This window comes from Silurus meridionalis, chromosome 22 (genome assembly GCF_014805685.1).
Source record: "Silurus meridionalis isolate SWU-2019-XX chromosome 22, ASM1480568v1, whole genome shotgun sequence".
Taxonomy (NCBI): domain Eukaryota; kingdom Metazoa; phylum Chordata; class Actinopteri; order Siluriformes; family Siluridae; genus Silurus; species Silurus meridionalis.
Window position 1 is genome coordinate 1,169,014 of NC_060905.1, and position 10,840 is coordinate 1,179,853.

The 10,840-nt window shown below is 44.3% G+C and overlaps 2 protein-coding genes across 2 annotated transcripts; both read left to right on the top strand.

Annotated features, from left to right (window-relative positions):
* The first annotated feature begins 114 nt into the window (after window positions 1-114).
* Window positions 115-3,455, top strand: mrpl24 (mitochondrial ribosomal protein L24). The gene is made up of 6 exons (XM_046834269.1): window positions 115-272; window positions 982-1,207; window positions 1,754-1,849; window positions 2,345-2,448; window positions 2,849-2,979; window positions 3,230-3,455. Exons 2-6 carry the CDS (start codon window positions 1,025-1,027, stop codon window positions 3,364-3,366), a joined length of 651 nt encoding a protein of 216 aa, XP_046690225.1. The 5' UTR covers window positions 115-272; window positions 982-1,024; the 3' UTR covers window positions 3,367-3,455.
* A 663-nt stretch (window positions 3,456-4,118) lies between these two features.
* Window positions 4,119-9,958, top strand: prcc (proline rich mitotic checkpoint control factor). The gene is made up of 7 exons (XM_046835476.1): window positions 4,119-4,722; window positions 5,055-5,102; window positions 5,506-5,988; window positions 6,634-6,717; window positions 7,436-7,582; window positions 7,838-7,903; window positions 9,148-9,958. The coding sequence occupies exons 1-7, from the start codon at window positions 4,501-4,503 to the stop codon at window positions 9,232-9,234; spliced, it is 1,137 nt and encodes a 378-aa protein (XP_046691432.1). The 5' UTR covers window positions 4,119-4,500; the 3' UTR covers window positions 9,235-9,958.
* The last annotated feature ends 882 nt before the right edge of the window (window positions 9,959-10,840 follow it).

A 10,840-nucleotide genomic window follows, 5' to 3' on the forward strand; every position in this document is an offset into this window, starting at 1 on the left:
AAGAGGAAATGTATTTAGTAATATTAAATAAACAGAGCGACTTTTACACTCAGCGCACTTCCTGTCCCTGTAAACCGGAAGTACCTGATGGTCTCCTCCCCCTCCCATCCTCTTCCAGTTTGTGCGCATGCGTGGTAATGGGTGACACCGGGACGTGCTTTTGACCGCCGTGTGTTTGGGATTAAAGCATTTATATTCTATAAAGTAATAATTAAAGAGTTAATCGAGAGATTTGGGTTTAAATCGTCACCGGCAGGTTTCCTGCTGAACAGGTGAGGGAAAAAAGTGAATTATTTATTTGACGTTTCTGTAATGATGCTTGAATAACATGAGGACAGATCATAATAATAATAATAAATATAATAATAATAATAATAATAATAATAATGATGATGATGATGAAGATTGTGCAGCTGAACTCGTCACTCTCCTGTACACCTTCATAGACTTGAAATAGTCTGTAAAGGATTTCTGTTCCAGCTTATACACAATTTATTTTTGTGTCTTACTGAAATAAATATAAAAATTAATATATATAATTAGATTATGCAGAATTTGGGTCCAGATGTCTACATAATAATTGACTTTAATGGTATTTGGTAGATGCCTTCTCATCCAGACTGACTTACACTTATCTCAAGCAGGTGATGTTAGGGGCCTCACTCAGGGGCCCAGCAGTGCAGCATGGTGGTGCTGGGATTTGAGCTTTTACCCTTTTGATCACAAGTAGTGATTTCCTTATCGATTTGTAGATCTTTATTGATATGTTGCTGATAAAGCACCACCTGGTTCCTTTCTGTCCCAGATACATTCATGAAACATTTGCAGAAGTGTGAACGATTTTCAATCCAAACAAAATCTAAATTCATGTTTTTGAGTATCAGTTTTAAAAACACACTTGATTTAATATTATTTATAATAAGGATTATTTTGTGTTATATTACACTTGTGTGAATATATCTCCCTGTTTCCTTATTCTAGACTACTGTGTGTGTGTGTGTGTGTGTGTGTGTGTGTGTGAAACATGCGTGTGACGGCTCTGCTCGGCGTGGTGGCGAGGGCGGCGTTTCCCTGTGGTTATCGGTACGGGACGAACAGGCCGTGGACCGTAGCAGCGAGGAGACTGAACCCTCCGGGGAAGATCAGGAGGAAGGTGTTCGTGGAGCCGATCAGCCCCGAGGACTGGAGTGTGTTCAGGGGGGACGTGGTGAGAAACTTCTGTGTAGACTGGAACTGTGTGTGTGTGTGTGTGTGTGTGTGTGTGTGTGTGTTTCAAAGTGTATATTGCAGTAGAGTTGAATCTAATCTAATACATCATGGAAGTGAAGGAGAAGATGCAGGTCTGACTGTCTGTCTGTCTGTCTGACTGTCTGTCTGTCTGTCTGACTGTTTCTCTCATAACTTTGTTGTATATGTCAGTATGTAGGTCTTTCTTGATAATTTGTCTCTTAGTGTGTCTGTCTGTCAGCCTGTTTCTCTCTCCATTTGTCTACCTGTCTGTGAGTCTGTATGTTTGTCTTTCTCTCCATCTGTCTGTCTGCATGTCCATTTGTCAGCCTGTCTGTCCGTCTTGGTGTTTGTCTGTCTGTCTGTCAGCTTGTCCGTTTGTCTATGTGTTTGTTTGTCTGTCTGTCAGCCTGTTGGCTGTCTGTCTGTCTGTCTGGTTCTCTGCCTGCTTGTCTGTCTGTTTGTCTTTCTCTTTGTCTGTCTGTCTATCAGCCGTACTGATCTGTATTTGTCTGTGACTCTGCAGGTTGAGATCCTTTCGGGTAAAGACAAGGGGAAACAGGGCAAAATCACTCAGGTGTTCCGTCACCGTAACTGGGTCATCATTGAGGGACTCAACACGGTATACACACACACACACACACACAAACACACATTTACTCTCCCACTCACTCTCTCTTTCTCTCTCTCTCTCTCACACTCACTCACTCACTCTCTCTTTCTCTCACTCTCTCTTACACACACACACTCACACACACACACACACACACACACACACACACACACACACTCATTTGCACTTTAAATATATTTGTAAGCAGATGTCACTCGTGTTGTTCTCGAGGTTAAAATATGAACTGTGTGGTTCTTTAGGGTGCCAATACTTTTACAAGTGTGACTCACTCAGGTGTAGTGTTAGAGAAGTGCAGAGTGTGTGTGTGTGTGTGTGTGTGTGTGTGTGTGTGTGTGTGTGTGTGTGTGAGTTCTTCCTCTGACAAGCCTCATCTTCCTCCTCCTCCTCCTTCTACATAATCTCATCATTTCCTCTTCTCTTCCTCCTCTTCCTCCTTCACCCTCTCTTCCTGTATTTGGGTAACAAACTCTTCCTCCTCCTCAGCATTACAGGTATATCGGCAGGTCTGGAGATTACAGAGGGACGTACATCGGTAGTGAAGCTCCTCTGCTGTTGAAGGACGTCTCACTCGTGGATCCCACAGACAGGTGACTACTGCCCTCACCCTCCGTATCATCATCTCCATCATCATCTCCATCATCACCCTCCGTATCATCATCTCCATCATCACCCTCACCACCATCATCTCCATCATCACCCTCCCTATCATCATCTCCATCATCATCACCCTTCCTATCATCTCCATCATCACCCTCCCTATCATCATCTCCATCATCATCACCCTCCCTATCATCATCTCCATCATCACCCTCCCTATCATCATCTTCATCATCATCACCCTCCCTATCATCATCTCCATCATCACCCTCACAACATGATCTCCATCATCACCCTTAGCACCATCATCTCCCTCATCACCCTCACTTTTATCACTCTCTTCCTCCTCATCATCATCATAAATCCACCTAATCCTTATTTCTTGCTCAGGAAGCCCACCCAGACAGAGTGGAGGTTTACAGAGGAGGGGGAGAAGGTGCGGGTTTCGGTCAGGACGGGACGAATCATCCCCAAACCCGTCTTCCAGAGGAGGGACGCCATCATCCCACAGCAGTGGAAAGGTGAGAGAGGAGGGAAGAAGTCTCCAGTGTGAGTTGGAGGTGAAGCTGTAACTGTGGAGGAGTTTATGCTTCTTTAGGGTTTAAATGTAACTATATACGGATAAAAATATCACCTGTTGTTCCTTTAATGGTAAAAGTAATAAAACACTTGGGGTCATGCTTTGTCTTTCTCACACACACACACACACACACACACACACACACTTCTCTCACCCTGATCTCTATGTGTGTATCTGTGTGTGTGTTTCAGACGGACCGAAGGACACGTCTTCAGAGGACGCTCTGGAGAAAACGTACACTCCGTCTCTGAAGACTCTGGAGGAGGAAGTGATGGAGAAAATGAACATCCAGGAACCGAGAAGACCTCGAAAAAGCTTCTGGTACTGAGATGTTTAAGCAGGAGCACAGAGGAGTGGAGTGTATGTTGTGTACACTGTGATGATGCCATGAATTCCCAATAAATGTGTTTGTCTAAATGTCTCATTTCCTTTATCACTGATGATGATAACAACAACAACAACAATAATAATAATAATAATAACACAGAGAAAAGCAATGTGCATAAATATTGGTACCCAAAGTCAGTTTCATGAAATGATTGATTATAGATTACTTTTATAACATCATGCAGAAGTATTGAAATATATTCGAGTTTAAACGACTTTCTTCAAAACATATTTAAATATAAAAAGTATTATATAAAAAGAAACGTGTCCTGGAAGTCTTCTTGTCGAAGCATGTCAAGTGCCTTCTGTGATTAGCACCGGATCTCCAGGATCTTCATCTTCGGGAAGAGGGTGAAGTCCACAGGAGCCAAATCTGGGGAGTAGGGTGGGTGCGGAAGTGAGGTCATGTTGTTTCACGTGTGAGGAGAGCCCGGTGACAGAGTGCACACGCGGTGAAAAAAGCAGACGTGGTAACGCACATGGACATAATACCACCAGTTGCACAGCTTCTGATCTACACAGGATGATGTCTTTTAGCGCACTGATTAATAAAGGTCGGTGCCCCCTGGGACTGTGCGTGCAGCCTCGTGCTGCCATCTATTGGCGTGTTACAAAAATTGTCTCGAAACCTTTGTAATACTTTTATTTTGGCTCCTCCGGACCGTGTGGTGGCGTGAGCGAGCGCGTTTATAACCGGAAGTAAGAAAACGGCTAAGCTGCTAGTTAACAGAAGAAGAACGGGGGTTTGTTTACAGGGGTTTACAGCTAGCTTTTAAATTAAATACAAATAATGAACACTGCGGTAAAATAGGGATTATTAGCGCGTTCAGGCTGTTTACAGTTGGACAGGAGGATGAAAACACGGGGAGTGTTCTACACGGAGGAGAAACTCCAGCGGAGAGTCCGATAGTTAGCAAGATACGAGTCTCAGTGTTAGCGGCTAGTCAGGGGCGGAGAGAGAGAGAGAGAGCGGGGATAGAGAGAAGGAGAGAGCGGGTAAAGGGAGAGAGAGAGGGAGAGAGAGAGGGATAGAGAGAGGGATAGAGAGAGGGAGATTATATGAACCGGGGGAAACATGTCTTTAGTAGCGTACGACAGCAGCGACGACAGTGAGCGCGATGATCCGAGCCCAGCGCCACGCAGCTCGAATAAAGCCGGCGGAATGTTCGCCTCCCTGCCCGCCCCCAAGCGCCCGGAGCCCGCAATGGGCAACCCTGTACCCGGCCTGGAGCTTCCACGGGCCAAGAAGCGCTCAGAGCCGGTCAGGATCAGTGCTCCAGAGATCCGAGCGGACAGCGTGAGTCTCTCTCTCTCTCTCTCTCTCTCTCTCTCTCACACAGTTTCGATCCTCACACTGATGAAGATCCTGATCCTCACCCTGATCCTGATCAAGTTTCACATTAACTTTATCCTGTTTTGATGCTTCAACAATGTTCTGCATCACTTTCATCAACTGAACCCCACACACTTGTTACAAATTTCTGGCATGACTTCAAGAAGTGCATACAAAAGATATGTTCGGGTGTCCACAAACTTATGGCTGTATAGTGTATCTGTAAAACTTCAGTGATGAGGGAACAGAGAATTCTTTTACTGTAACATACCTGATTATGATTTTGATTTGTACAGTCTGATGAGGATGAAGAGGAGCCCATGAGGAAGAAAGTAGGATCTCAGGTGAGTTTTTGTTTATTGAACAGTATTGTAAGAAAGGATTCCTATTTAGAGGCAGATATACAGTTTACCAAGCAATGACAAGCTATCTGTGACGTCACAGCACACCGTCTTCCACTAAGAGTATAAAAGGCCAGAACACGGAGCAGCTGCATGCATTCTGCATCACGCAACCCACTAAACAGCAGCTAGCAGAAGACAGCAAGAATTACCTCATATACAATCAATTCTATACCCAGTAAAGTAGAGTGTTCTGAATCCTGTATTGTGTTTTTACTGACGCACTGGGGCGAGTACAATCCCCTGATCAGCGTATACCAGATAGTGAGAATCCTTATATGGTCCTTCGAGCTCGAGAGGAAAACTTCCTAAGAAGTATTGTGTTGTGAATATTACAATGTTTCAGGGTGCTGGTGGTCTTTCTGCTCTCCTGCCCCAACCCAAACACCTGAGTGTGAAGGAAATGCAGCGCCCTCTGGTGCCCCACACCCTGACCAAACGCCCCGCCCCCGCCGCTCACAACAAAAGCTCGAGGTCGGCGTCTCAGGGTGTGTCCGCGGCGAGTCCGTCTCCGTCGGCTATTAAAGCGGCGGCCAAGTCGGCGTCTCTGCAGTTCGCTCGGCAGATGGCGGCGGACGAGGAGGGAAGTGACGATGAGCTCGTGGCAGAGAATTTCTTCTCCCTGTCGGAAAACTCTGCAGAACCGGAGGTCGGAGCGTCGTATCCCGACCCTCAGCCCTACACCCCCTCACTGCAGCCTTCTCCCTGCGCCGAGGACGCGCCGCTCGACTTCACCTCCAGCACAGACACACAATCCAGACCCACCTGGGGCACTAACGAGTACCCCACCCCCGAGTATCTACCACAGAACCACAAACACGCTGCTCAGGTACACACATACACACACACACACACTGAGAAACACACACACAGAGAAATACACACACAGAGAAACATACACACACACACACAGAGAGAAATACACACACGGAGAAACACACACACAGAAGCACACACACGGAGAAATACTCACACACACGGAGAAACACACACACAGAAATGCACACACAGACAAATATACACACACACACACACACACACATGAAATACACACACACACACACTGAGAAATGCACACACACACAGGAAATACACACACACAAAGAAATATACATACACACACAGAAATACACAGACATGGAGAAACACACACACACAGACACATACACACAAGCAGAAATACACACACACACACACACACACAAAAAAATATACACACACACACACACACAAAGAAATATACACACACACACAAAGAAATATACATACACACACACAGAAATACACACACACACACGCAGAAACACACACACGCGGAGAAATGTGCACACAGACAAATATACACACACGCAGAAATACACACACGGACAAATACACTCTCTCCCTCTCATATACCTGCAAACATAATCCATGTGTAAATAAAGTGTGTGTGTGTGTGTGTGTGTGTGTGTGTGTGTGTGTGTGTTATTTACAGGAGTTATATAGTGCAGGTTTTTACCAGGAGCAGAATTGTGAGCAGGAGGAAGCAGAGTCCTCCACTCTGTTCAACGATGAAGCAGTAAGTTGTCACGTCTCTCTCTCGCGTCTCTCTCTCACGTCTCTCTCTCACGTCTCTCTCTCACGTCTCTCTCTCTCTCACGTCACACTCTCACGTCACAGTGTAACGCTGCTGTAATGCCGCTTTTTGATTGAAGTGTTTATTTGAATGATTTTTTATTTTATTTGAATAATCATAAGAAAGAGAACGTTGAAAGTCGGAGTGCAGCAGAAACGATTCCTTGAGCAACTCGAGTAATTCCAGTACAAAAATTCCTTTGCTTTGTTTAATCCATTAAACTCCACACGGCGCACCGTGTTCCCCCACGGACCATTATTACTGACGCACCCTGATAACCCTCTAGCTTGCTCTGGACAGGAAACACGAGACGCTGCAGAATGAACAATGGAGGAAGAAGATTCAGACCAAAGAACGTGACAAATTGGGATAATTTCAAACTAAAACATAAAGAAAATGATTTTTCTAAAAAGAAAACAAATGACTTTGAGACTCGTCTCATTTTCTCTCGTGTATATTTACTGCTGATCTTTAATAAAGAAAAAAGTTCTTCCTTTCCAATTAATCATTAGAATCATTAGAATACTGCATTAGTAAAATCTTATTTTATTGTATTTTATTGCAGCAGAACCAAGTTGGAGGACTTTAGGTGAATGTTGTTTACTGGGGAATGTTGTTTACTGGGGAATGTTGTTTACTGGGGAATGTTGTTTGTGTTCAGTTCCGCAGGCTGCAGGGGAAACAGAACCGAGGGAAAGAGGAGATCAAGTTCTTGGAGATTAAAGGTGATGATCAGCTCAGTGGCCATCAGCAGTGGATGATGAAGAACATGACGACGGAGATGGAGCCACGCAGGTCCTTCAGCAAGGTCAGTGTCTACTCCTTTTCTTCTTATTATTATATTATAAATGTTCTGATATAAAACACAGGTGTTATGATTTGTAATAATGAGTATTAATGATAACATTTATTGCGTGCGTGTGTGTGCGTGTGCGTGCGCGTGCGTGCGCGTGCGTGCGTGTGTGTACAAATCACCTTAACAAAAATAAACAGAAATAAACTGTTTGGCACAAAAACGAGACGTTTATAGTTTTACATTCAGCAGTTTGTCTTTTTATTGTAGAAAAAAGGAGATCAGCCGACAGGACAACAGCGTCGCAAACACCAGATCACATATCTCATCCATCAAGTGAGTGCTATTCCTCTCTCTCTCTCTCTCACTCTCTCTGTCTCTCTCTCTCTCTCTCTCTCTCTCTCTCTCTATCTCTATCTGTCTCTTTCTCTCTCTCTCTTACACTCTCTCTGTCTGTCACTCTCTCTCTCTCTCTGTCTCTCTCTCTCTCTCTCTCTCTCTCTCTCTCTCTCTGTCTCTCTCTCTTTCTCTCTCTCTCTCTCTCTCTCTCTGTCTGTTTCTTTCTCTCTCTCTGTCTCTTTCTCTCTCTCTCTCTCTCTCTCTCTCTCTCTCTCACTCTCTCTCTCTCTCTCTCTATCTGTCTCTTTCTCTCTCTCTTACACTCTCTGTCTGTCACTCTCTCTCTGTCTCTTTCTCTCTCTCTCTTACACTCTCTCTGTCACTCTCTCTCTGTCTCTCTCTCTCTCTCTCACTCTCTCTGTCTGTCTCTTTCTCTCTCTCTCTTACACTCTCTGTCTGTCACTCTCTCTCTCTCTCTGTCTCTCTCTCACTCTCTGTCTGTCTCTTTCTCTCTGTCTGTCACACTCTCTCTCTCTCTCTCTCTCTCTCTCTCTCTCTCTCTCTCTCTCTCTCTCTCTCACTCTGTCTGTCTCTCTCTCTCTCTCTCTCTCACACTCTCTGTCTCTCTCTCTCTCACACTCTCTCTGTCTCTCTCTCTCATGCTTTCACTCTCTCTGTCTCCCTCTTACTCTCTCTGTCTCACTTTCTCTCATGCTTTCGCTCTCTCTCTGTCTTGCGCTCTCTCTCTCTCTCTCTCATGCTTTCGCTCTCTCTGTCTCGCTCTCTCTCTCTTTCTCTCTCACTCTTTCTGTCCATCATGCATTCGTCTGTTTATTTATTGTATTTATTACACAGACGCTCTGCACCGTACGCATGAGTTATGTTTTGAACGACTGTTCGTACCATGAACTGTATACCACTGTATACAATAGTTTATATTAAGTAATAAATATTTAATAAAAAAAAGAAATTCATTAAAAAAGTAGCTCAGAGTTCAGTGTGTATGATCACGAGCTCACAGCAGATTTCCTGCGATATGAGTTTATTTTTCCTGAACAAATTTCACGTTGAGAACACGTTTGTTCAGAAAGTGAATGTTGGTAAAGTGGGGGAGCGTCTGTACTACTTCAAAATTTACTGGTGTGTGTGTGTGTGTGTGTGAGAGAGAGAGAGAGAGATCCGTGTGTTTTCTCTGGGGGTGTGTGTGTGTGTGTGTACTGATGCTTGTTTGTGTTTCTCAGGCTAAGGAACGAGAGCTGGAGCTGAAGAACAGCTGGTCTGAAAACAAACTTACACGCAGACAAACTCAGGCCAAATACGGCTTCTAGAGGAGATCTTTGTGTGCGTGTGTGTGTGTGTGTGTGTGTGTGAGAGAGAGAGAGAGAAAAAGACAGACAGACAGACAGAGAGAGTGAGAGAGAGAGAATTGAAATGAACATGTTGGTGTGAGATGTTTCAGCATTGAGTGAGAGAAAACTGTAACATGAGACAGAGCCTGAAACATCCACCAGGTGTGTGTGTGTGTGTGTGGGTTAGTGTGTGTGTGTGTGGGTTAGTGTGTGTGTGTATGTATATACATTCTTTATCTAAAGGTACCAGAAGTTGCCCACACTCATTTAATCCGTTATTCTGCCCCGTCCCTGGAAAGCCTGAGTCCTGCTCTGTTGGAGATGAAGCTTCTGGTTCAGTGCCTGAGATCAGCACACATCAGCCTCTGCTCTGCCTTCAGACTTTGGGCCACGTCTCATTCCCCTGGTGTCGAGTTCAGAGCGATGTCATGTGCACTGTACTAACCAGAGACTACGCGCTTCAGTTAAACATTAGCTTCATCAGCCTGCTGGAGTAAGTGCACAGTGTGGACATTTAGAAGAACTTCTCCTCCATCTTCACCAGCTCCTGTTTCAGCTACAAATCTGTGAACTGCATGAACATGTGTGTGTGTGCGCGCGCGCGTGCGAGTGTGTGTAGTAACCCAGTAATACTCTGTATAGCAGCCAGATTTTTTTTTGTGAAGTAATAAAACAATAAAGAGAGAAAGTCTGAAAGGTGAAATTTCTCCTTCAGGTTTTTCATGTAAGGAACAAGTCCATATAAAGACTTCCTGTTCTCCGTATACAGTTCATATGAGTCTAATCACCTTATCCTGTAGTTCTGAACATGAAAAGTGTGTATAGAGTGAGACAGCAGTTAGAGAGATTAGTAGTGAAGAGTCACGTAGGAGTGAAGCGGTATACACACTGTGTGCTCAATTATTACGTCATTATTTTGACCACATTATCATTTTATCCATAATTTCCAAGTCTGTATAAACTTGAATGCTTATTGGATTTAATGCATATCAGGTGATGTGTATTTGTGTAATGAGGGAGGGTGTGGCCTAAGGAGATCAACACCCTATATCAAGTTGTGCATAATTATTAGCCAGATTTTTCTCCTCAGGAAAAATGGGCCATAAAGAGATTTAACTCTGAAAAGTCTTGAAATATCTAAGATCACAGAACCATACGTTTTGTAGCGAATAGTCAACAGGGTCGCAAGAAACAACGCAAATTAACCGCCAAAGATTTGAGAAGATTGAAACATGAAGCTACCAGGAACCCCTTATCCTCCAGTGCTGCCATATTCCACAACTGCAACCCACCTGGAGTGTCAAGAAGTACGAGATGTTCAGTTCTCAGAGACATGGCCATGGTAAGAAAGGCTGAAATCCTACCGCCTCTGAACAAGACACATAAGTTGAAACGTCAAGAATAGGCCAAGAAATATCTGAAGACAGATTTTTCAAAGGTTTTGTGGACTGATGAGGTGAGAGTGACTCTTGACGGACCAGATGGATGGACCCGTGGTTGGATCAGTAACGGACACAGAGCTCCACTTTGACTCAGACGCCAGCAAAGTGGAGGTGGGGTACTGGTTTGGGCAGGTATTATTAAA

Excerpts from the sequence above, each read along its gene's own strand:
- mrpl24 (XM_046834269.1), top strand. The coding sequence starts at position 1,025 with ATGCGTGTGACGGCTCTGCTCGGCGTGGTGGCGAGGGCGGCGTTTCCC. Across the intron at positions 1,208-1,753 it reads GTGTGTTCAGGGGGGACGTG|GTTGAGATCCTTTCGGGTAA; the intron begins GTGAGAAACTTC and ends GTGACTCTGCAG. Across the intron at positions 2,449-2,848 it reads CTCGTGGATCCCACAGACAG|GAAGCCCACCCAGACAGAGT; the intron begins GTGACTACTGCC and ends TTTCTTGCTCAG.
- prcc (XM_046835476.1), top strand. The coding sequence starts at position 4,501 with ATGTCTTTAGTAGCGTACGACAGCAGCGACGACAGTGAGCGCGATGAT. Across the intron at positions 5,989-6,633 it reads ACCACAAACACGCTGCTCAG|GAGTTATATAGTGCAGGTTT; the intron begins GTACACACATAC and ends TGTTATTTACAG. Across the intron at positions 7,583-7,837 it reads CACGCAGGTCCTTCAGCAAG|AAAAAAGGAGATCAGCCGAC; the intron begins GTCAGTGTCTAC and ends TTTTTATTGTAG.